Source organism: Macaca thibetana, chromosome 8 (genome assembly GCF_024542745.1).
Source record: "Macaca thibetana thibetana isolate TM-01 chromosome 8, ASM2454274v1, whole genome shotgun sequence".
Taxonomy (NCBI): domain Eukaryota; kingdom Metazoa; phylum Chordata; class Mammalia; order Primates; family Cercopithecidae; genus Macaca; species Macaca thibetana.
In genome coordinates, this window is record NC_065585.1 from 2,819,960 (window position 1) to 2,845,410 (window position 25,451).

The window sequence follows — 25,451 nt, forward strand, 5'->3', positions numbered from 1 at the left end:
TTGAATATTTACCACATTCATCATGAATATGGTAAATATTCGTTTCTAACAAAAGCATTTGAAATTAGAAATTTCCCAAGAAACTACTTTAGTTGAATGTCACACATTTTGAAATGTATAGTATTTTAAATTTTTGTTCAGTTCTAAATAACTTTCCATTATGATTTCTTTGTTTTGGAATTGCTTAGAAGTTTACTTCATCATTTTCAAATGTGCTTTTTTCTAGTTGTCTTTTTAAAGTGATTTCAAACCCGCTTACACATCTGAAAGAAAAGCACCAGGGTCGTCCGGGTTTGTTGAAAACTGTCGTGGCCGGGGCTGCTTCTGGGGTGCGGGGGCAAGCCTGGCTCAGTGCCTCCTTTGCTCCCCTCAGCTCTTGGCTTTCTGTGTGGGTGGGGCCTTCGAGGATCCTCAGAGCTGGGCAAGGCCTTCCAGGCAGGCCGGTGGGGCCTGGACGAAGTCCCCATGGGTGTAGGGTCAGCTGCATGTGCCCAGTCCCTGCTGTGTGCCGCAGTCCTGCCACCCTAACTGGGCAGCACCTTAGGGCCCTCGCGTCATCATCACGTCATCTGGACAGAGGCAGCGAAAAACCAGCTAGTGAGTTGTCAACCCATAAATAACTCAAATACACAGAAGAAAGCTCCCCAGAGCTCCATGCAAACCAGCCAGGTCTGTGGGCAGCTAGGAAGTGTAGCTGTCTCCTCAGCGCACCCGCAGTGGTCAGCCTCACAGTAACCTGGCAGGGAAAGAGAATGTCAACACGCCCTTGGCAGCCTGGGGTGGGAGCACGGGCCACGGGGAGGGTGGGTGTGGGGTGCTGGGAGCAGCCAGCTTGTGGCAACCTAGGGCGGGAGCAGAGGCTGCTGGGAGGGTGGGCGTGGGGTGCTGGGAGCAGCCCCCTTGGGGCAGCCTGGAGCGGGAGCAGGGGAGGGTGGGCGTGGGGTGCTGGGAGCAGCCAGCTTTGGGGCAGCCTGGGGCGGAAGCAGGGGCCACAGGGTTGTGGGGGAGGGTGGGTGTGGGTGCCAGGAACAGCCAGCTTCGGGACACCCAGGAGTGTTCCTTCTCTTAGCCCAACCATGCTTCCTCTTGGACTCTGTCTCAGGAGATAGACACACAGGCAGAGGCGTCCAGCACGTGTGATTTGTGTGAGTGCTGACTCAGAAATGCTGTAAGTACCTGGCTTTAGGGAAACGATTGTGTTACAGCTGGGATAAAATTCGATGTGGGCATTAACATCACATTGTCGAAGGCCCTCGAGTGACCTGTGCGTGTGCTGTGATTTGTGGAGAGTGTGGTGCGTGGAAGAAGCAAAGCCACACACGCAGTGTTTGCTTGTGGAAGACAGCCGCCCACCTCCAGGGTTCATCGTGTTTATCTCTGGATGCTGTGATCTTTATTTTTTTATTTATAACTGTCTGCATTTACATTTTTTCTGTAATTTGTGGGTATTCTATTCAAAAGCATACAGTAAAATCCCAGGCCTGTCCCTGCCATGTCTGGATTCATGTGGCTCGGGTGGGCAGAGCATACTGGCGTCTTGAGGGGCGTGGGGAGCAGTGTGGAGTAACGTGGGTGCAGTGGGTAGGACCTGGACTTGGGGTAAGGGGATTCAGTGTGGTGAGGTGATGGCGTGTTCTTGAGTGACAGCAGGGCCTGTGGTCTCTCTGGGGGCCTGTGGGACCCCTTTCTGAACAGAGGCTGAGCTCAATTACCAAGTGCCTGGATCCTCTCACAGGCCATTGTCTGGGGTTTCCGGCCTGGAGAGTGTCTCTGTGCAGAGAGAGGATAGTGTGGATGCCAGGAGAGGGGCCTGCCGGGAGCTGGAGGGACGGGCCCTGCTCTCTTTGGTGGTGGGGGGGCGGGCATGCTGGAGGCTCACCTCATCAAACACTGAGAGGCGTCTGTGACTTGGGGCCCCTCCCTCTGTGACTTGGGGCCCCTCCCTCTGTGACTTGGGGCCCCTCCAGACCTTGGCCAGTGCCTCTCGTGGGTGCCTGGTTTTCCTAGGGCAGCGTCTGTCTCCAGGCTGGCTGCTCCTCCCTGGCCCCCGAGAGGGTTGTCAGCTTCTGATTCTGATCCACTTTGCTGCACTTCTCTGCCCTGTGGAAACCTCCGCCCTGAAATGAGCCAGGCAGCTGCCCTCCTGTCCTTCCGCAGGCTTCTCCCTCTTCCCCCCACCGGGCCCAGAGCTGGAGGGTGAGTGAGCCCCAGTCCAGAGCAGTGAGCTGGGCACTGGAGGCCGTTCCCTGAGTCTGTGTGGCCATAGGTCTGTCTCTGCCTGTGTAGTTTGGGCAGCGCTGTCTGGGGGCAGGAGAATGGACCAGGTGGCCTTTGGGACCTCTCCTACCTCCTGCGGGTCTGGTGAGAGGCTTTGGGGAAGTCCTTCCCTCCCCTCACGTTGGGCCACAGGGTCCCCCTAGAGGGACCCCGAGTGGGAGTGCACCAGGGCGGCCCCTAGTGTCACTTCTCTGAGGGTTGCATGAAGGGCCTTTTCCAAGAGCTGCTGCTTCAGGCGCTTGGCTCAGGGATGCAGCCCTGGGATCCATTGTGCCAACCTGGCCCTGGAGGCCACGGACGTGGCCGGAAAGCGCTTCTGAGCCAGCAGCATCCTTGTTACCTACTGGGACACGTCCCGGGAAGAACAGATTGCAGACAGGCACGCGGGGTCCGGCTTCGGAGGCCTCACTCAGCCTGGCGCACATGCGTGTCTTTGGGGTGCTGTGGATCGAAAGGCACATCGTGGTTCTGGAGATGTTAAAATGCTTTTATAAGGTGCGTCTGAGGATCAGTGAATTTCAGTGAAATGTGTCCTGAAATGTTTTGTGAACAATGGAAAGAATTAGAGAAAATGATGATGCGTTCTGTGTAGGGCCCAAACGCGTGCGGGGGCTGGGAGCCGGGAGAGGTGGAGCGCGTGTCCCTGCCTCCGCAGAGCCGAGTGGGGACAGCAGTGTGGCTTCGCTTTTCATCTCCCATACGCTACGGATGACACTTTATAAAATGCAGTAGAATGATTCTGAGTGCAGAGGTCGCAGCAGTTTCGAATTGCCTTAAACGATGCTGGAGCCGCACTTCCCATTTTGTACTTTGTTGCTGACTGGTAATAGCTGTCCAGGGCTTAATCTGTGGCTACCCCTGCAGGCCCTGGGGGTTGTCTGCTAGTCTGCAGTCACATTTCAGAACTGGTTCAGAGAAAAATCCGGAACACCTAAAGTTCTGAACTCCTTGCTGGCATTCAGCAGAAGGGAGATGATCCAGAGGATATAGCAGGCAGGGAGGGCTTCCTGGAGGAGGAGCCCTGAGTGGAGCATCTCGGGTCCTGGGCATCTGCTGTCCGTGCGTGGGCGCCTGGCACTGCCAGGAGCGCCCTGAGCTGACGGTAATCGTGACTGTCCCTTGCTGTCCGTAGAGTGCGCTAGATGTTGGACCGAGTATGGAATCCGCCATTTCCCCTGCCCGTCGCCAGAGAGCAAGCTGCAGAACCCCTGTGTGGGGAAGGACGGGGAAGGTGATCTGGGGCCGGCGGGCACGCCTATTGTCCCAAGGGCCAGGAAGCGAGGTACTTCACTCAGACGCTGGGTCTGGGGGGTCCTGGGAAGGCGGCTTGGAGATGCAGGTGCGGAGGAGGGCGGGGTCAGCAGGCAGGAGCTGCAGGGAGGAGGCTGGGGCCAGGAGGTGAGGGGCTTGTGTTCCCTGCCCCCCACCAGGCCTTCCCCTGAGTAGGGCCAAGGGTGCAGCCAGCCCAGACAGGCCACAGGGTGGAAGTTGCATGGTGGCCAGAGCTGGCCAGCCCTGTAGGGTCAGGACTGAGCAAGGCTGCTCCCGCCCGGGGCTTTGGACCTGCTCATGTGATTCCTCACCCCCAAGCCCGACCGTTCTTGTGCAGTGGGCTGGCGAGGGGTGGCAGGGCGCTTGGTGTGGTTTGGGGAAGAACAGGTGCGGTGACCTCTGCGGGTATCCTGGGGGGCTTCCCGCCTGCTGGAGAGGCCCCCTCCAGGTGCTTCTGGGATGCCAGGACCCTGGGGAGAGGCCTGCACTTGAGTGCTCCTCCCTGAGGGCTCAGACGTGCCGCACCAGGGAACCTGCAGTGTCGGGCCCTGTCCCTGCCTTCAGGAAGCTGGTCGGGTTGGTGAAAACGCTCGTGTGTGAGCAAAGACGCAGAGACTTCCCACTGTTGCCAGCGCAGCCCTGTTCCCTTGCAGGGTGGAGGCAAAGGATGGCAGGGGGTGAGGCTGCCGACCAGGCCACCATGTCCCCACCAGCCTCAGCCCAAGTGCGGGAGGGGAAGCTGAGGCTGGCCACCACGTCCCCACCGGCCTCGGCCCAAGTGCGGGAGGGGAAGCTGAGGCTGGCCACTGTGTCCCCACCGGCCTCAGCCCAAGTGCGGGAGGGGAAGCTGAGGCTGGTGCTCAGGGGCTCTTAGTTGTGCTGTGGGCAGGTTGGCAGGAGCCTTCCAAAATGTCAGCTGGAAGGCTGTCCCCAAGCGAGGGCTGACCCCAGGAGCAGCCCAGCCCTGGCCTGAGGGCAGGAGACCCTGGAGAGGGTCCAGGGCTACAACCTAGCCTGCCCAACTCCCGCACCCCTGTGGTGGCTGCAGGGGCAGGCAGGGCTAGTGGTGTGCCGTCTTGGAGATGGGGCACTGTGACCCCGAAGCTACGTGCTTGCTGATGGCACCTGGTGAGGCAGTGTCAGGGCTAGGGGATCGTGGGCCCAGGTCTCTGGACACCCAGCAGGGAGGGGTGGTGGCCAGGACCAGGCAGCCATGTCCCGAAGCAGAAACCAAAGAGGAGGTGCCCTAGGGAGCTGCTGCTGGAGCCGCTGCCTCCACAGGCCCAGGGCCTTAAACGTCCACCTTTTGGTGCCTTTCCAGGGCCTGGGGTTGCCCCTGAAGGCAGCCGGATGCCGGAGCCCACCTCATCGCCCACCTCGTCACCCACCACTGGCCCGAGGAAGGACTTGGCCGCTGGGCCCCATGGCCGCATGGCGGGGCCCACCTCATCGCCCACCTCATCACCCACCATTGGCCCGAGGAAGGACTTGGCCGCTGGGCCCCATGGCCGCATGGTGGGGCCCAGCGCTACCCGGGCCAAGAAGAGGAAGCCTAACTTCTGCCCGCAGGAGACCGAGGTGCTGGTGTCCAAGGTGAGCAAGCACCACCAGCTGCTGTTCGGCACGGGGCTGCTGAAAGCCGAGCCCACTCGCAGGTACCGCGTGTGGAGCCGCATCCTGCAGGCCGTGAACGCGCTGGGCTACTGCCGCCGTGACGTCGTGGACCTGAAGCACAAGTGGCGGGACCTGCGAGCCGTCGTGCGGCGCAAGCTGGGCGACCTCCGGAAGGCGGCCCACGGCCCCAGCCCCGGTTCCGGCAAGCCCCAGGCCCTGGCCCTCACGCCTGTGGAGCAGGTGGTGGCCAAGACCTTCTCTTGCCAGGCCCTGCCCTCTGAGGGCTTCGGTCTGGAGCCGCCCAGAGGTGAGTTCCGTGCCCAGCTCACCTCGCTAGGGCACCACTCTGTCCAGCAGGAAGGTGGGGCCCATCTTGGCCGTGTCACCCTGCATCTTCCTCCACAGCACCTTCCTCTCCTCCTCTCTTCCTCCTCCTCCCCTCCTCCCCTCCTCCTCTTCCCCCTACCCTCCCCGTCACCACTGTCTCATCTGGAGTGTTCTTGTTCATTCATCCTTTGCCCCATGCACTCTTCACTCGTCTATCCACCCACCCATCTGTGCGTTCAGCCAACATATATTACATGTAAAGGGAGCATTAGTAAATTTTGTCTCCCTGCTTGGTGGTTGACTTGGCCTCTCCCTTACCCCATCCTAGAGTGGAGCCGAGCTCGCAGACGGGCAGGACAGAGTTCTTCTGTCACTGTCGCCCAGTCACATGCTGGCACCACGGCCATGGTGAGAAGGGCATTTGCTGTTGCCGCCTGGGGTAGACACACGCGCTGAGAATCGGTTTTCTAGCTGTGCTGACGCTCCCCACGGCCACGCGTGCCCGTGTTCCTCCTGCTGCGCCCTGTGCTACTCAGGAGAGAAAAAGCTAGCTGCAACTTACTAAACTGGTTTTCTGACCTGGGTTTCAGCGCCGTGGTTTGAAACATGCTGCTCTGTTACTGTTTTTAACACCCAGAAGAGGCCTTCCTACAGGCTGGTGCCGCCCCGTGGTGTCAGGGTGAGCAGGTTGAGACCTGGGAGGCAGTGTCTGCTCAGAGCTGGGGCGGGCCTTCTGTGGACCCCGAGGCTGAGGCTCCGGCAGAGTCCCTTTTCCCAGGGAGAGCATTGCTCTGTTGGTGTCTGATGGGTGAGGGAGGTCCACAGAGGTCAGCATGGGCCCAGCGTCTCAGCTCCTGCTGTTGTGGGCCCAGACAGGTGCTGGGCATAGGCAGGGCATCTGAGCTCCTGCTGTGGTGGGCCCAGACAGGTGCTGGGCATAGGCAGGGCATCTGAGCTCCTGCTGTGGTGGGCCCAGACAGGTGCTGGGCATAGGCAGGGCATCTGAGCTCCTGCTGTGGTGGGCCCAGACAGGTACTGGGACAGGTGCTGGGCGTAGGCACGGCGTGCTGAGCTCCTGTGGTGGTCCCAGACAGGTGCTGGGACAGATGCCCGGACAGTTGCCCAGACAGGTACTAGGACAGGTGCTGGGTGTAGGCACGGTGTGCTGAGCTCCTGTGGTGGGTCCAGACAGGTGCTGGGACAGGTGCTGGGTGTAGGCACGGTGTGCTGAGCTCCTGTGGTGGGTCCAGACAGGTGCTGGGACAGGTGCTGGGCGTAGGCACGGTGTGCGCTGAGGCCTCTTGACTGCTGCAGGATAGCTGGAAGAGGAGGGCGGCAGCCTGGTTCCCATGCTGGATTCCAGCTGTGGGCGATGAGGCCTCCATCCTGCTGTGGAAGCTGCCTGGTTATGGATAGGCCCTGCCTGAGACCAGATGGGTCCCGAGAGCACGGGGCTGCAGCGGGCCAAGGTTCCCCTCAAGACACTGACTGGGATCTGCCCCCACACCCGAGCGAGTGTGTGGCGAGGACAGCAGTGCTGGCTGTGGTGGAGCTGACAGTGTCTGGAAGAGATCTGAGCAAGTGCTCCCAGCCCCACCTGGACTGGCAGACCTCAGCAGGCATCTCTGGTCACGGGTGCTGCAGCCTCCTGCCCAGCCCCGGGATGAGGTAGTAGGCAGTGGTGGTCCCGGCACCGAGCCAGCCGGCCTTGCTGCAGGAGCTTGCTCGGGCTTGACTGTTTCAGCTTGAGGAGAGTCTTTACGGGACAGCCCTTCCTCTTGGCCCAGTTGGGGGCCGTGGGGGAGCCCCTCTCTGGCCGTCAGTGGGATAGATGGCCCCAGGGCCTCCCCCTTGCTCTGTGTCCGAGGACAGGTGCTCCCCTCTCTGGCAGCTGCTGCAGTGGCTCAGTCACCCCCGCAGTGGGGTTAGCCCGTATTGTGGGCGGCCGGCAGAGCCTGGGACTGGGGTGACACAGAGCACTGCTGTCGTGGGCTGTGGGCTGCTTGTCTCTGGCTTTGACATGAAGAAGGCCTCCTGCCCTCCTCACAGGGATCGGGTGAGTTTCCTGGTGCTGCCAGGGCTGGGGGTGCTGAGTGAGCTGGTGGCTGTGCTGGGCACTGGGTAATGAACGGGATGATGGAGGAGGTGGCGAAGTCAGAGGCACAGCCCGTGGTCCTCTCCTCTGCAAAAGGCCTGGGCCGCAGGAGGGCTCGTTGCAGCCTGCCGGGCAGTGAGTGGCTGATGGACAGTGACAGCGACGGGGGTGACCTCGCTGGTGTGGGAGAAGAGGAGGTGCTCCCGGGGGAGGTGGTGGGATGGCTTCATATTCTCTTCTACCTCCTGCTGTCCCAGCCTATGTCCAAGGCCTCTGGCCCCTGCTGTGTGTCCCGGATGTGCCGCAGGCACACGCTCTGCTTCGGGTTGGAGAGTGAGTCAGGCCCCCAGGGCCCTATGTTGGCATGCCTGCTAGCCTGCCAGGGCCCTCCTGGGACGTGCCTGCAGCCCCAAGTGGCCTCTCCACCACTGCCTGTGCTTTACTCCTCTCCACGCTCATCAAGGACGAGCCTTTATTTCCTGTGAACAGGAGTCCCTTTGCCCTTGCCTTGGCAGGAGATGTGGGCCTGGATTGTTACCCTGCAGAAGACTGCCCAGCCCGGCCTCGGGGGGCGGGTGCAGGGAGGCTGGGGAGGGGGCACTTGAGGGCACTCTCAGTGTTCTTGTCCTCGGTCAGACCCCACTGTGCCACTTGAACTCCCTCTCCTGTGTCGGGCTCTGCACCTGAGAGGGTGGAGCCGCGTGTGGACGATGGGAGGCGTTGGAGGAGGGAGGGAGGGGTCTAGGGGAGTGTGAAAGTGTTTTGTGAGACCTCTTCTCTGACCCAGGTGGGCTCTGAGGGGCATTTCTCTAATAGCATACCTCATCTTTGACTTTGAAACAGGGTCCCTAAAGTGTATTAAGAAAAAAAGCCAGCAGAAGCCAGCACACACTGCCCCTTCTCTGACACCAGCCCCATGCCGGGTTGTGGCTTCTCCTCTGGGCCCGGGGAGGTGTCTAGGCACGTGGCGTCGTCTGTGGGTTGTGAAGTCCGGCAGCCTGCAGGCCCTGCCTGCGTGTGGGCTGGGTCATGCAGCACTGCGGTCTGAAGCAAAGGGCTAGAGAGGTCCTTGCAGATCCTGACAGTCGTGGGAAGGCTGAGGTCAAGACGGGACGGCTCCCTTGGGACTGAGCTCGAACAAACCCGCCCGGCCCTGTCTTTCCCAGCTCTGGGGTCTTTGGTGAGTGCCAGAGCCTTATTATTTTCTTTCTTTATTGACATAGTAGTCATATATCAAAGTTTGTCATTTCACCCTTTTAAAGTCTTCAACTTGGTGATGCTAGTTCATTCCCAGTGCCGCGCAGCCACCGCCACCGTCTCAATTTCAGAGCATTTCCGTCTCCCAAAAGGGAGCCCCAGCCCTAGGCAGTCACCCTACCCTCAGCTCCCCCGGCCCTGGCAGCTCTAGGCTGTGGTCTGCCTGTGGCTTTGCCTGTTCTGGACGTTTCCTGTGAGTAGAGCCATGCCCCGTGTGCCTCTGTCTGCTCTGTAACACTTGGAGCCTCCGCTTCCTCCTCGACAAAGTAGGGCTCCCGCCATCATGAGGAAATACGGGACATGCCTCAGCCAGGGCTGGTGCATAGGAGGTCCCGGCAAACCTCACTTCTCTTATGTGGCCCTGTGTTCCTTCTGGACTGGTGCTCGCCTGCCTCCATCTTCCAAGGGCTGAGCACCACCACTGCGCCATCAGCCTCCTTCCTGATGCCATCTGCCTTCCAGGAGCATGAAGCCCCGACCCTGGCCACAAACCCAGCCCTGTACCAGCCAGTCTGGCCCCCACCCTGCCCCAGAATGAGCTGGTTGACTCCCCAGCTCTCCGGCTGCATCATCAGCCCCTGTTGGGAAGCGCCTCTAGCCCTCTCAGTCCTCTGCGGAGTTGCCTGCGTGGTGCAGGACTGTTGCCGTATGTGTTAGAGGCACCCTCGGCACAGCTGTTCAGAGGAGGGCTGGTCACAGAGGAGGACGGCGCTGCGGGGCAGGGCCGCTGCTCTCGGCTGGTGAGGGCCCAGACTCAGCAGGTGTAGGGAGCGAGCCTTGCCTTTGACGTGCCCATCTGCCACCTGCCTTTCCCACAGACCTCCCTCGGGAGTGGTTGTCCAGGTGGGCAGGAGCTGCCCTGTGCTTCCCCGGCTGCCTCATGGCTGCTGGCACAAAGCCTGGCTGTCAGCTTTGCCGGCATTGGCAACTGGGGTTCAGACATGTCCTCTCCACGAGGCCCTCAGAGGTGACCCTGTCTCCCTGGGGTGAACCTTACCAGTGCTTGCCTCCGGTTTCTCAGCACCCTGTGGGAGCCAAACAGCATTTGCTCTGGCCACTGTGAGCTGCCCCTCCTGGCTGTGGCGCCCTGGCACACACCCGCTGCTTCCCCACCCCGGCTTCCCCTGCCTCATCCATGGTATGGGTTCACGGGCCTGTGATTCTCCCGGCCTGCAGAGACCCATCTCCGTGGTCGCCTGGGCCAGTGTAACTAGAGCCGTCACACATCACATAGCTGCCAGGCCTAGTCAACGGTGACTTCGCTTTGAGCCACATCTGATTCTCTCCCTCAGCATGGGCTGGCTCAGGACCAGCTGGGGAAGTGATCGTCAGCCTCGTCAGTCACACACTAAGGTTTTGGGGTACTCCATTTCTCCTTGAGGACCCCCAGTGGTGTTCTGTGGGTTTTGAAGCACCGTCATGCATGTGCAGAGGCCCAGAGCGGGGATGGCCTCCCAGGGCTTCAGACTGCTGTCCCACTACTTCTCTCCTCACGTCTGTCCATCACCAAATGAGTGGGCAAGAAGGGTGCTGCCAGGGTAGAGGTGGGCTGGCCACTTGTGCCCTGCCCAGGTCATGCTAGCAGAATCTGGCAGCAGCTCACGTGCAGGGTAGCAGGGTCAAGGCATCTCACCGCAGGGTCAGTGTATGGTGGCTCCTAGAGGGCAGACGGAGGGCCGGCCCTGGGCTGTTCTTCTCTTCCCTGGGGTCACTGCATGTGGACTCGGGCACATGCCATGCCCTGTCTGCAGCCGTGGGACGGGGTTAGCGTTGCATGTGGGGCACCCAGCTCATCTCAAGCCAAGTCAGGCTGCACTGTCTTGATTGGGCTTTTTCCTGCCTGAACCTGAGCCAGGTCCTCATCCTTCAGCTCATCCCCCTCCGGCAACTGGGCGGCTGCCTGGCCAGCGCCATGCCTGGTGGCAGCAGAGCCTGGCAGCCCGTCAGCTTGCCCGGTGGTCCAGGCAGCCAGGCAGGCTCGGGGTGGGCATTGGGTGTCCAGAGGGTTTCAGTGCTGACTGTGGAATGGCTGTGTCGGTGCCCTCCTCAAGCTCCTGCCCTGGGGACCCCCTCTTGCTGGGGTGCATTGCCTTGGGACCTGGTTCAGTGAAGAGCAACTGGGGCCCCAGACCCTCGTAATCCCCCATCACGGCCGAGTGTTCATCAGAGGCCTTCGTCTGCAGCGGGCAGGTAAGTGGGGCCTGCAGTGAGATGTGGAGGATGCAGCCCTGGAGGGGAGCATGCCTGCCTTCTTTTGGCGGTCTTAGGGTGTCCCGTTATCCCTGTTCACAGCAGAGCTGGAGGGTGGGGACGGGGACGGCAGAGAGGTCCTGATAAGCGCTGCTGACATTTTGTCGTGTTTTATGGAGTGTTATTGAAGTTGCTCAGATGGTGTGAAGATGGAATCTGGGAAATGAATTTTTCCTCCTTCTCCTGGGAATGGGTGTTGGGGGCAGGACTGTTGGGGTCTTGGGGACAGGAATGAGGGGGGCCCTCTCTGGACCTCCCTTAGGTCCCCGGCCAGAGTCACGGGATTGTTACTAACGGCCTGTGAAGCCAGGGTCTTCAGCTGGGTGGCCGTCCCTCTGAGGGTTCCCGGAGCCAACAAACCTGTGCTCCAACAGCAGCCTTGGGATATGTCGGAATGGGCACTTCCTGAGACCGGGAGGTGACGTCCTGCCTGTAGTGACGAGCTGGCCCAGTGGGGGCTGGAAGCGGCAGGATGCCTGTGCTGTGGTTGGCGGGGCACGGTGTCACAGGAGCGCAGTGGTGGTGTGGGAGGAGGCAGCCCCTGCCTCGTGACCGTGGACCCCCAGCAGTAGTAGAGGCAGTGCTTGGGGGAGGCCCCGCAGCCTGCCTGGTGACAGGACAGCACTCCCTGCGGCTTCCTCAGTCTTGAGGTTACGCTGTGACTCAACAGGCGTCTCCAGAAAGCACGGTTGCGCTGAGTCCTGGCCTAGAAATGCAGAGCTCACAGTGGGCAGCCCGGCCTGCGTGCCGAGGAAAGCTCCCTGGCCTGGGTGTGCGGTGCAGAGGGCGGAAGCTCATCTGGCAGGCCCTGAGTGCCATGCCTGACCTCTGGCCAGGAGGGTGATGGTCAAAGCTAGGTTACCTGGCCAGGCTGAGGAGGTCGGACTGGGAGGTGCTGGGCGGAGGTGGAGGCGGAGGAAGGGTGCTCTGGCTGTGCGCTTCTGTCTTACCCCCATTTGGAACCTGGACATGACTTCTTCGAAGTTTAATTCACACACAATGCTACATGTCCATTTAAAGGCACAGTTCACTGCACGTTTGGACAAAACACACCCACCTGACTCCCACCCCAGGGAGGTAAAGAACATTCCTGTGACCTCAGAGGGTTCCCTCTGCCCCTTTCTGGTCAACCAGCCCCAGCTCCAGCCCAGCCCCAGCCCTAGCCCTAGCTGCAGCCCCAGGCCCAGCTCCAACCCCAGCCCCAACCCCAGAGCCAGCTCCAGCCCCAGCCCCAGCCCCCATTCCCAGCCTCAGCCCCAGCTCCAGCCCCAGCCCCAGCCCCAGCCCCAGCCTCAGCCCTATCCCCACCCCCACCCCCACCCCCACCTCCAGCCTCAGCCCCCAGCCCTGGCTCAGCCCAGCCCAGCCCTAGTCCAGCCCCAGCCCCTACCCGACCCCACTCCCCATGGCTTGCTTTGCCCTCAAAGATCAGGTATCTCTGTCTCACAGTTGCGGAGCCAGGTAGCATGTACTCTTCCGCCTTCCTCAGCCCAGTGTGTGCTGCGGGAATGGGTGGTGCACCCCTCTTTATTGCTGGGCGGCAGGCATGCCTTTGGACATACCACAATCTGTGTTTCCACCTATCGGTGGATGCTTTTGTGTTCTCCGGCTTTTGACTGTAAAGTGAAAGGGGCTGTGAGCATTTCTGTAGGATCTTTGTATGGACAAATGTTTGCATTGTGTTGTGGGGGGATTATTACGTACAAGTTGAATTGCTGACCGTAGGGCTGGTGTGACTTTTAAACATATACCCATGTGTTTTCCAAGGTGGCTGTGCTGTTTTAATTCCCCCGAGCAGCAGGGGAGAGCTGGATCTATATGTCTCTGCTCATGCTAATACCACAGCAGTGGATCTGTATGTCTCTGCTCATGCTAATACCACAGCAGTGGATCTGTATGTCTCTGCTCATGCCAATACCACAGCAGTGGATCTGTATGTCTCTGCTCATGCCAATACCACAGCAGTGGATATGTATGTCTCTGCTCATGCCAATACCACAGCAGTGGATCTGTATGTCTCTGCTCATGCTAATACCACAGCAGCGGATCTGTATGTCTCTGCTCATGCTAATACCACAGCAGTGGATCTGTATGTCTCTGCTCATGCTAATACCACAGCAGCGGATCTGTATGTCTCTGCTCATGCTAATACCACAGCAGCGGATCTGTATGTCTCTGCTCATGCTAATACCACAGCAGTGGATCTGTATGTCTCTGCTCATGCTAATACCACACTGTCTTGATTACTATCACTGTAAAATACATCCTGCAGTGAGCTGGGAAGAGTTCCTCCTCTACTGTCTTCTGAAAGAATTTGTGTAGAGTTGGTCTTACTCTTCCTGCGAATATGGGATAGAATTCGCCAGTGACCCTGTCTGAGCTTGGAGTTTTTGTTGTGGGAAGATTTTCAGCTACAAATTCACTTCCTTTAATGCTGCAGTTCTATCCACGCTGTCTATTTCTTCTCAAGTGAGCTTTGATTGTTTTGTATTTTTCAAGGAACTCATCCTCTAAGTTGAGAAATTAATTAGCAGTAAGCTACTCATAATATACCCTTAATATCCTTTCGATGTCTGTAGGATCTATGGTGATATCTCCTCCTTCATTTCTAATGTTGCTGATTTATATTCAATCTTTTGTTCTTGATTAGTCTGAATAATTTTATCATCTCAGTATTATTCACATGTAAATCGATTGATTTTATTAACCATTTGAAAGATCCAGATTTTTTTATCTTTAGGTTTCTCTATTGATTTGATGTTGATTGAATTGGTTTCTGCTCACCTTTATTATTTCTTTCTCCTGCTTACTTTGAGTTAATGCTCTTGTTGGATTGTTGACTTGAGATCTTTCTCTTTTTTTCTAAGTATCTATTGCTATACACTTCCCTCTGTGCATAGCTTTACAGATACACATTTTAATACCTTGTGTTTTTATTTCATTCAGTTATTTTCCAACTTCTCTTTGACTTCTTCTGTTACACATGATGATTTAGAAGTGTGTTGTTTAATTTCAGATGATGATGTTCATTCACAGATACCTTTGTTACTGATTTCTAGTTCTGCTCTCTTCAGAGAATGTATTTTATATGATTTCAGCAATTATAACTATGTCAAGACTTGCTTTATGGCCTAAAATAGAGTCTGTCTTAGTGAATGTTCCACGTGCGTTTGGCAGGAATGTGTATTCCTCTGTTGTGTGGGTTAGGCTGGTTGGTGGTGGTGTTGGAGTTCCTGTGGCCTCTGTGCTCGTCTGTCTGCTTGCTCTGCCGACCGCGCTGCCTGTGATTGTGGATTTCTGTGTTTCTTTCCAGTTCTATCGGTTTTTGCTTCATGTATTTTCAAGCTGTGATACTAGGTGCATACATACTTAGAATTGTTTTATCTTAGTCAGTTGACCGTTTGTTTTTAAAGTGTCCTTTTATTTCTATTATATTTGTGGTTCTGAATTTTACTCTGATATTAGTGTAGCCATTCCAGCTTTCTTGTGATTACTGTTTACATGATGTATTTTTCTAATTTTTGCTTATAATTTCATCTGATTTTATATATGAAGTAGGTTTCTTGTATGCACTGTATAGCAAGATCTTGCCTTTTTTTTTTTTTGACAGGGTCTCTTGCCCTGTTTCCATGCTAAAATGTAGTGGCGTGATCAAGGCTCACTGCAGCCTCGATCTCCCAGGTTCAAGCAGTCCTCCCACCTCAGCATTTCAAGTAGCTGAGACTGTGGATGTGCACCACCACAGCTGGCCAATTTTTATTCTTTTTGTAGAAAGAGATCCCACTGTGTGGTCCAGGCTGATCTTGAACTTCTAGGCTCAAGTGATCCTCCTATGAAGCCTCGAAAGTGTTGGGATTACAGGCATGAGCCACCAGTCCTGGTCAGAATCTTGCTTTTACTCTCATCGGAGAATCTCTGCCTTCTGGTCGGAATGGTTAAAGCAGTGCCTCTGTCCAGTAGGATTTTCGGTAATGATGAAAAGGCCCTGTAATCTACATTCTTTCGTGTGACAGCCATTTGCCACATGGGGCTCCTGGGTACTTGAAATGTGGCTAGTGCAGGAAGTAACTGAGTTTACCATTTTATTTAATTTTAATTAATTAAAATCTACATTTAAATTGCTGCAAGGTGTTGATGGCTATTGGAGTGGATGAGCCTTGTTCGACTCATGCGTCATTAGTGTAAGGCCTTCATGTTTGGCTTTAACTCTACTGTCTTGATGTTTGCTTTCCACATTTCCTTTTATTCCCCCCTTTTTCTTTTCTTTCTCTGCCTTCCTTTTTTTTTGGAGTAGAATTGAGTGCTATTTAGCATTCCATATTATCTCCACTATGGGCTTATGAGCGATTCCTGTTTGTTTCTTTTTTTAGTGGGTGCTTTAGAGTTTACAACATAAATCTTTAACTTTCCACAGCCCGCCTTCAGATAGCACTGTATCGTGTCCTCCTGTGTGGTGGATCGGCCGTATGGGAATGCACTGCTGTGTCCTGCGCCCACCTTGTTGATGTGGCTTCGGTACATTCGGGACTGCGTGTCGTTTCTGACACATGACCCCGCCTCGTTCGCGTGGCTTCAGTACATTCGGGACCGCGTGTCATTTCCAACACATGATGACCCCGCCTTGTTCGCGTGGCTTCAGTACATTCGGGAGCACGTGTCATTTCCGACACATGACCCCGCCTCATTTGCGTGGCTTCGGTACATTCGGGACTGCGTGTCGTTTCCGACACATGACCCCGCCTCGTTCGCGTGGCTTCAGTACATTCGGGAGCGCGTGTCGTTTCCGACACGTGACCCCGCCTCGTTCGCGTGGCTTCAGTACATTCGGGACCACGTGTCGTTTCCGACACATGACCCCGCCTCGTTCGCGTGGCTTCAGTACATTCGGGACCGTGTGTCATTTCCGACACATGATGACCCCGCCTCGTTCACATGGCTTCAGTACATTTGGGACCACGTGTCGTTTCCGACACAACCCCACCTCGTTCGCGTGGCTTCGGTACATTCGGGACCACGTGTCGTTTCCGACACAACCCCACCTCGTTCGCGTGGCTTCGGTACATTCGGGACCACGTGTCGTTTCCGACACAACCCCACCTCGTTCGCGTGGCTTCGGTACATTCGGGACTACGTGTCGTTTCCGACACAACCCCACCTCGTTTGCGTGGCTTCGGTACATTCGGGACTACGTGTCGTTTCCGACACAACCCCACCTCGTTTGCGTGGCTTCGGTACATTCGGGACTGTATGTCGTTTCTGACACATGATGGCCCCACCTCGTTCGCGTGGCTTCGGTACGTTCGGGACCGCGTGTCGTTTCCGACGCATGACCCCGCCTCGTTCGCGTGGCTTCGGTACTTTCGGGAGCACGTGTCGTTTCCGACGCATGACGACCCCGCCTCGTTTGCGTGGCTTCGGTACGTTTGGGACCGCGTGTCGTTTCCGACACATGATGGCCCCGCCTCGTTCGCGTGGCTTCGGTACGTTCGGGACCACGTGTCGTTTCCGACGCATGACCCCGCCTCGTTCGCGTGGCTTCGGTACGTTCGGGACCACGTGTCGTTTCCGATGCATGACCCCGCCTCGTTCGCGTGGCTTCGGTACGTTCGGGACCACGTGTCGTTTCCGACACATGATGACCCCGCCTCGTTCGCGTGGCTTCGGTACGTTCGGGACCGCGTGTCGTTTCTGACACATGATGGCCCCTCCTCGTTCGCGTGGCTTTGGTACGTTTGGGACCACGTGTCGTTTCTGACACATGATGGCCCCTCTTCGTTCGCGTGGCTTTGGTACGTTCGGGACCGCGTGTCGTTTCTGACACATGATGACCCTGGCGCGTAGGTGTGGATTTTGCTTTCACAATCAATAGTGTTTTAAATAAATGAACGTATCTTTTTTCTATTTACCATTCTGGCGTTCTTTAATTCTTCATGGAGATCCAGATTTCTTGCTGCTACTTTCACCCTAACTAGCTACTTCTAACGTTTCCTGTACTTCACATCTATTGGAACTGATTCTTTTCACTTTGGCTTGTCAAAATCTGCCCCTGTGTTAGAAATCTATTTCCAGTGGGGGTAGAATTCTAGTTGCAAGTTTTTCCTCCCAGCACTTTGAAGACATCCTTCCATTGTCTTTCAGCTTCCACAGTTTCTGACGAAAGGGTCAAATCTTTTCTTATGTTTTGTCTTCCTCATGAAAGGTGCAGTTTTTTCTCTGGGCCACTTTTCAGGTTTCTTTATCACTGGTTTTCTGCAGTTTGCCTATAATATACCTTGGATTTTAAAAATATATATTTGTTCGGCTTGTGGATTGGTGAAATTCTTGAATCTCCGAGTTTATAGTTTCATAAAATTTGAGTACTTTTGGTCATTATTTCTGGAAATTCTTTTTGTTTGTTTTGTGTCCCCTCCCCCCTGCTGCCCCCCTCCCTGTGTGTGCCCCTTACTGGCCTGTGACCTTGAGCAGGTCACCTGCCCATCTGTGAATGGGGAGGGTGATCCTGGGCCCTAGGATGGGTTCTCGTGCTCCTCTTGCCAGAGCTTGTTCCATGGTAAAAGAAAAACTTGAGCTGAACTAAATTTAAAGGAGTTTAGTTGAGCAATGAACAATTCATGAATTGAGCAGCCTCCCGAGCCAGAGTATGCTCAGAGACTCCAGCACAGCCATGGGGTAAAAGATTTTGGACAGAAAAAGGAAGTGACATACAGAAAACGGAAGTGAGGCGTGGAAACAGACCGGTTACAGCTTGGTGTTTGCCTTATTTGAACATGGTTCAAACCGTTGGCTACGTTTGCCCAAAATTCAGTGACTGGCACAAGTGTAGGGCACGGTCCGTTTACACTGCCTGTTGTTATCATTCAAGATGTACAAATCAACCTGTAGGCCACACTGAAAATATGTAAGGAGGCACCTTTAGGCTAAACTTGATTTAACTCATCATCACTCTCGTTGTTCCACGAATGCAACTGAGGCCCTGACTTGACCTTGCTAGGCTGGGCCATGGTGACATCGAGGGGTGGTGGGTGCTGGGTGATGGGGGGGCCGTTCCTCAGGCCTCGCCCTCCTGGAGGCCGCCTGGCAGTTCCTCCTTTCTCCAGTCCTTGCCCTGAGTGCGGCTGCTGGACCCGGAGGCCTGGGGCTGGAGCAGGGTGGAGGTAGCCGGACGGAAAGTATGCAGGGGGCCAGGACTTGCCCGGGAGCCAGAGGTGCACAGAGCATCCGTGGACAGACCTGCACACTCCCAGATAGAGTGCTAGGATCAGCCCTGCCCTGGCCAGGCAGCTCAGTGACCCCGAGCAGAGCCGGACTTGGGCCTTGTCCTGGTGGAAACCCAGATGTCCAGCCAGGGGTGCTGTGTACCTTCAGGCCGCACCACCTGAGGCCAGTCCACACAGGGTTGGTGTTGGGAGGGTCCCCGTAGCACCCCTAGTGTCTTCTAGCCCTCACACCTGTTTGTAGACCTCAAACCATGCTCTTTTATTGCTAAATTTTAATGTGGAAAATTGTAAACTTGCAGAGAAAGTTGAAAGAACTGCACAGACACCCCCATAGCTGCCACCTGAATGCCAGCCTGGAGTCTCTACCTGGTTTAGTCACGCCTTTAGTGCCTCCACCTGCGTGCATTTCAGAGTGAACTTGGCCCTCAGTGCGTTTCCTTCTGAACGCTGTTTACTTGCCATTCACTTCTCTTTCATTTATGTACAGTGAACCTCACAGCTCCTAAATGTGCCATCCTGGGCATTGTGACAGTTTGTGACAGAAATGTGTAACCCACAGCTCTGTCCAGGCCCAGGGCAGGCCCTCACCCAGGAGGGTCCCTCCGGCCCTGCCCCAGTTCCCCAGCCTAGCCCAGAGGCCCCGGGGATTGCCTTGGTCATTCTGGACCTGCGCCCCGTTTGTGCTGTCGTCTGAGCAGTGTTTCTGAGATTCACCGTGTTGCATGCCTGGAGTTTCCTTGCACACAGGCCCATGTGGCCGTCCCTTCCCTGGTGTCTCCTGGGCACCAGCCCTCTCTTCGGGTGGGGGCTGGTAGCAGTGAAGCTGCCGGGAGCTGGGAGCGCTCTTCAGGAGCTTCTCTGGATGTGTGCTCTGCTCCTCTGTGAACCCCGGGGCTGCTGGCTGGAGGGTGGGCAGGCCACGAGTGTTTTGATGTGCTTCGACGTACGCTCTGCCCCTCTGTGTAAATGCCCAAGATGCTGCCCGGGGGGCGGGCAGAGGGCGAGTGCTTGCCGTGTGCAGACCCTTCCTGTGGTGGCCGTGCCGTTTATCCTCACCGTGCGGCGGGCGAGCGTTCCATCCACCATGTCCTCATGCGAGTGTTTGCAGCATGCAGACCCTTCCTGTGGTGGCCGTGCCGTTTATCCTCACCGTGCGGCGGGCGAGCGTTCCATCCACCATGTCCTCATGAAGACTTGCTGTCCTCACAATGTTCTGTAGGTTTTTAAAAACGGAGATAAAACCCAGTCACTCAGAATTCACCATCGTAACCATCTTAAAGCGTACAGTTCAGTGTCTGTTAGAATATGCAGCATTCTATAGTCACCACTTTCTAATTCTAAAACGTTTTCATCACCCCCAAAAGGACCCCCGTACCCATTAGCAGTCATGCCCATTCCTCCCTCTCACTGCCCCTGCCCCGGCTCTGTCCGAGCATTGGTTGGTTCTGACGTGGTAGATGTGTGGAACCATGCAGCATGTGGCCTTTTCCCACTGGCTTTCATCTCCGTGTGTGCTGCGCTCAGGGCTCACCTGCATTGTGTGGAAACCAGCGTTTCTGTCTCCGATGCTGAGCTGGCGGTGCAGAGCTGGACCTCGTGTCTGTTGCTTCGTCAGCGGGGCTGTGCTTTGACTCTTAGTGATGCTGCTCTGAGCCTCCACGAGCAGGTGCTCGTAGCTGCCGGGCACACACGCCAGCTGCTGCAGTGTACGGGAGCTCAGGGTGCAGCCTTTCTGAGGGACCACCGCCTGCCTTCCTCTCCTTTCTTCCAGCTCGTGGGTACTTTGAAGGCAGGCATGGGTGTCCAGCCCTGACCCCAAGGTGGCCAAGCCGCAAAGAACCCCTGAGAGGGATTCAGGGCCACTTTGCCGCCTCTCAGGTCCCTGCCCCTGGGGACTGCCCAGAGCGGTTAGCAGAGCTGGGCCTGCAGGCTTCACCCTCAGCCTGTGTTCTCTCCTCCTCCCTGTCTTCTCCCAGCCACCCAGGTCGATCCGCGTGACCTCCAGGAGCTGTTCCAGGAGACGTCGGCCAACGTCTTCCGAATCAACTCCAGTGGTGAGTCTGCGTCTGGCCCGGGCCTGCCCCTCCATCCAGGTGCCCTGGACCCCGACACGACGTTGGAGTCGAGGGTGCTGGTGCATGGCATCCCCCCTCAGGCTGTCTTGTGGTGCAGTCCCGGGTTTCTTGGGTGGGAAGGAGTGAGCGCTGGGTCAGGGCCGGGTGCCGCTTCCGCCGGCTGCTCCTGCCCGCTGCTGGCTCCTCTCCCTGACCCCACGCTGCTCCTTGTCAACACCTTTTGTGTGACCTGGACGGAGCCCCGTGGAGGAAGGAGCATCCCAGGGCCGCTCAGACTTGCAGACCGGAGGTCACTGCAGGAGTGAGCAGAGCCTTCGGTCCTTAGGGACACCTTAGCCTCTCAGAGGGCCCTGTTGGTGCACATAACTTGTGAAACTCTGGGCTGGGTCTGTGACTCTCCCATCTCTTCAGTGTGGTGAGCAGAGTTCCCAGCGAAGCTGTTGCATTTAGATCTTTGAGAGCAGGGACGAGAGCCACGTGTCAGATGGCCAGGGGAGAGGTGAGGGAGCAGGGTGGAGAGAAGCTGTCCCCAGAGCCAGGGCAAGACTGCTGGAGGCAGCTCCTCAGAGCCCCTGACTGCACGTGGGCCTGAGCGCCTGTCGCAGACCAGCTGGGGAGGGATCCTGGCTGGTGCGACCTTATGCTGAGGTCAGTGTGTGCCCTGGTCTCCAGGCCACTTAGGTGGTCTGCCCTGGCTCAGGCACTGGTCCTTGGGCTCTGCTCACCCTGTCCTGGCTGTAGTGGGCCACCCATGTGGAGTAGCAGGGGCAGGGAAGCTCCTTCTGCCCTCACCCTGTCCCTCTTCTCTCGGGCAGTGACCTCCTTGGAGCGGAGCCTTCAGTCCTTAGGGACACCGAGTGACACGCAGGAGCTTCGGGACAGCCTGTGAGTGTGTGGGCCACGGCATCTCCATGCCTGGGCATGGTGCATGTTGGGGGGCAGGGGCGGGAGTGTAGTCCTGTGCCCACATGCTTTGTCCACACAGCTGCCTGCCCACAGCTGCCTGGGCACACGTGTGCGCATATATGCACACACACCTACGGATAAGCCTAGTCAGTGCTGTGAACCTGAGACTGGGCTCTCAGCCTGCAGGTGCCCGGGGCACGCAGGTGTACCCCGCCCCGACGTGGAAGCCTCAGTGCACCTGTGCATGCCCCAGTCACGCGCATGCGTGTGCTAAGGTTGGGGGGTGCATGCCTGCCGGCACACGCTTTTCCCTGCCAACGTGCTCCAAATGTGTCTTTCACGTCTGAAGGCTCCCTGTTGGGGCCTGCTCAGCTGTGGACACAGGAGGTGAGACCGATGTGCCATTTGCACAGCCATGGGCTAGGTTGGAGTGGGGCGTCCTGTCTTGCTTCTGCCCTTTCGGGGAGCTGAGCCTTGGCGGGCTCCCACTGGACTTTCCTTGAGGGGTGCCTAGCAGCCTGCCCTGGGTTGGGCTGGTCTGGGATGGGGAGAGGTGCCTTGAGTGCTGTCTGCTAAGCCTGAGCCCTGGCTGGGCTGGGGAGGGGAGGGAAGGGAGCATCTGTCCCAGGTGTGGTGAGAGTGGCACTCTGGGGTCCGAGGGGACCCTAGCAGTCTATACCTTTGCCCTCCATCTGGTCCCCGCTGCACTTGCTGCTGTGACCTCCCATGCTGGCCTGTGTCTCGCCCTGCAGTGAGCAGGATGCCTGCAGCCCCAAGGACCCCAGCCAGCCCCAGGCCACTGCATTGGGATGTTGTCCTCAGACTCCCCTGTGCAGAGCTGGTGGCCACACCAGCCTCGCGCCCTGAAAGGGCCAGAACTGAGGAGACTGGGAGGGCCACGGCTCCCACAAGGGTGGAGGGTGCTGGAGTCTCTGCTCCTCCTCACAGTGGCTCCATTCAATATCCATAGGCGCCCTGCCACACAGCCTCACGCTCCAGCTGCAGAGCACCCTTTGCAGATGTTCAGGGCAATTCTATTCTTAGCCTTTTTTTTTTTAAGCCCTTTTATGAAACTGAAACTTACTGTTTTCTGATGTGACAGTGACATAGGCTTGTGATGAGGAATTTGGACACAGGACGCCTGGGAACCACTGATAGCATGTCAATGTTCCTTGCCAGCCTTCCTCACACCCGTGCATATTTGCAGAGTCAGAGCTCAGCGAGGGACTCTGGACCTGCTGGTCACACCCGGGCTCTGGGGTACTCGGGCTCAGGAAACGCGTAGCCTCTCAGAGGGCCGTGTTGATGCACGTAACTCGTGTAACTCTGGGCCAGGTCTGTGGCTCGCCCATCTCTTCAGTGCGGTGAGCCGAGTTCCCAGTGAAACTGCTGTGTTCAGGTCTTTGTGCCTCTGCCCGGCTCCTGGGTTAGGTCACAAGGGCCAAGTGGGACGGGCACTTCAGGACCCTGGCCCTCATGTGCGCATCCTGGGCCGCCCGGCCTGGTTAGCCGAAGACCGACACCACCCGCTGTGGGCCTTGGAGAGGAGAGAGGGCCCCAGCGTGGGGGAGGAGACTGTCCTGGTCTGAGGACCGAGTATCCCAGCACCGTGGCCCTCCCCTGGGCCAGCCTCAGCTGTCAGGTCTGGACACTCTTGCCTTAGTACTTTTCTAGTCCTCCCTGTGTGGCCGGCTGTGGTCCTAGCCTGCTTGTCATGGCTTATCTAGAGCCTTCTGTGGCCCCTCGGATGCTCCCATATCATGGACTGTTAATGTTTAAAAATAACTTTTGAGACCAACATGATTGCCAGTTCTGTATTTCCTCCACATTGACGAAGTCGCCAACTAAGGACATTTAAAGGATATACCTTCATCCATGGCCGCCATCATTTCATCAGGGAAGAGGCTTTCCAGCCCTGCAGTGTAGGAGGGACCTAGTCTCAGGAGGGAGGGTGGTCCTTCCAGCTGAATACATTCAGCTTCAGAAAAACCTCGCCAGGTAGGGCCCATTTCCCTCATCCCATGCAAGGCTGATGTGGCCAGGTCATTTCTGTCACCTGCCTGCAGACCCCACCCTAGGCCTCCCTGTCACAGACCCCCACACTGGAGTCCAGTGGCCACATTGCAATCCCGTGGGCGGGGCTCAGTGGCAGCTCGGCTCACACACTCCTGTCTGGGCTCTATTCCCTTCCACCCTGGGGGCCGTCACCATGTGGAGGTGGTGTGTGGGCCGGCTCACCCCATGGTGTGTGGCTGTCAGAAATACTCGTTCCTTGGTGCCGAAAAGAAGAACTAGTGTTCAGACAAAGAATTTTCTCAGCAAGGCAATTTTACTTTCTGCAGAAGGAGTGCTGCCTGTTAGCAATCCTGCCACGAGAGCACAGTTGAACAAAGAAAGGCAAGAATATTTATCCCTTATGCATTGGGTCCTTTAGACCTGATTAGCAAACAGCTTAAAACTTTCCTGAATAGGTAAAGGCAAAGGAGAACAAAAGGAAAAGAGGAAGTTGCTTGTGAAAGAACTTAGAAAAGTAGTCACATTTCCAAATAAGGACGGCGTGTAGGCTGTGAGCCGGGACGTGTTTGAGCATGTTTAGAACAAGTATCTTGGTTAAAGTACAAGGACATAGGATGTACTTATTCCCTTATATCTAACAGCTGCATAGAATAGGACTTGGCAAAGAGTTATTAGTATAAAAGCAAGGAGGCTTGAAGGAAGTTAGTTTTTTTAAAAAACTATTATTTGTAACACTTACGATTTATTCTTTAGTAAGAAGGGAAACTTTGAAGGGGACATTTTTTACTTTCCACAGTGGCACAGAGGACCCGCTCCCCTTGGAGCTTTTGGACTTGTTCCTGTGGGCCGTGTTCTCTGATCTGCCTGGGGCACGCGTGTTCTCTGATCTGCCTGGGGCACGCGTGTTCTCTGATCTGCCTGGGGCACGTGGGGGTTTGCTGATCTGCCTGGGGCACATGTGTTCTCTGATCTGCCTGGGGCACGCGTGTTCTCTGATCTGCCTGGGGCACGCGTGTTCTCTGATCTGCCTGGGGCACACGTGTTCTCTGATCTGCCTGGGGCACGCGTGTTCTCTGATCTGCCTGGGGCACGCGTGTTCTCTGATCTGCCTGGGGCACGCGTGTTCTCTGATCTGCCTGGGGCATGCGGGGGTTCGCTGATCTGCCTGGGGCACGCGTGTTCTCTGATCTGCCTGGGGCACGCGTGTTCTCTGATCTGCCTGGGGCACGCGTGTTCTCTGATCTGCCTGGGGCACGCGTGTTCTCTGATCTGCCTGGGGCACGCGTGTTCTCTGATCTGCCTGGGGCACGCAGTGATGCCTCCCTCTCACCTCCCTGGTTGTGGTGAAGGTGTAGGTTGAGTGGCCCTAGTGGGGGTGCATTAGAGGTGGCTGCTGAGGGTCTGCTGGCCCGCTGCCCAGCATGCAGCGATGGGAGTGGGGTCTGGGTGAGCTGGGCTGCTACTCCACGTGAGGTGTGCTCTTCTTCCCGGCCCGGGATTTTTATGTCAGAATCAGCACCAGAAGGGCTCAAGGAGCCTTGGATGACGTTCATTCAGCACCGCAGGCTCGTGCTTGGCAGCTCTTTCAGGGGCTTAGTCCTAACAGCCCGCCTCCTGCAGTGAGAGCTTAAGCAGGGCAGGGCCATGATCCATGTGTGCGGTTCACCCCATCCCACTGGATTGAAGGCAAGTCCCTGTGGCAGAGGGGTGGCCAGCAGGGTATGAAGAGCTGACCTCCTGCAGTGCCCGATGGAGGGCTCTGTGAGGGGGCCAGAGAGGGCTTACAGTGCCCTCCATATGTAAAGACAGACCCATTTGCCAGCTGGTGCAGAATTGCACCCCTCTGTCCCTCTGTAAGGATGGACCCATTCACCAGCTTGTGCAGAACTGTGCCTCTCAGTCCCACTGAGAACGCACCCATTCGCCAGCTGGTACAGAACCGTGCTCCTCTCCTGCTGTAAGGATGGACCCATTTGCCAGCTGGTACAGAACTGCACCCCTCTGTCCCACTGGAAGGACGGACCCATTCACCAGCTGGTGGGCATTTGGGTGACTTCATTTTGACCACGATGAATAAAGCTGTGGTGAATGTAGGTGTGTAAGTGTTTGCGTGGGTGTAGGTTTTCACCTATCTTGGATAGATCC

The 25,451-nt window shown here is 56.8% G+C and overlaps 1 protein-coding gene across 2 annotated transcripts in view; it reads left to right on the forward strand.

Annotated features, from left to right (window-relative positions):
- Window positions 1-25,451, forward strand: part of TSNARE1 (t-SNARE domain containing 1) — a 134,476-nt gene that overhangs the window by 54,059 nt on the left and 54,966 nt on the right. For both annotated transcript variants that reach the window (XM_050801008.1, XM_050801009.1), the window contains 4 exons: window positions 3,410-3,559; window positions 4,871-5,470; window positions 20,286-20,363; window positions 21,200-21,269. In XM_050801008.1, the coding sequence (XP_050656965.1) occupies window positions 3,410-3,559; window positions 4,871-5,470; window positions 20,286-20,363; window positions 21,200-21,269 (898 nt within the window). The remainder of the gene's footprint in view (window positions 1-3,409; window positions 3,560-4,870; window positions 5,471-20,285; window positions 20,364-21,199; window positions 21,270-25,451) is intronic.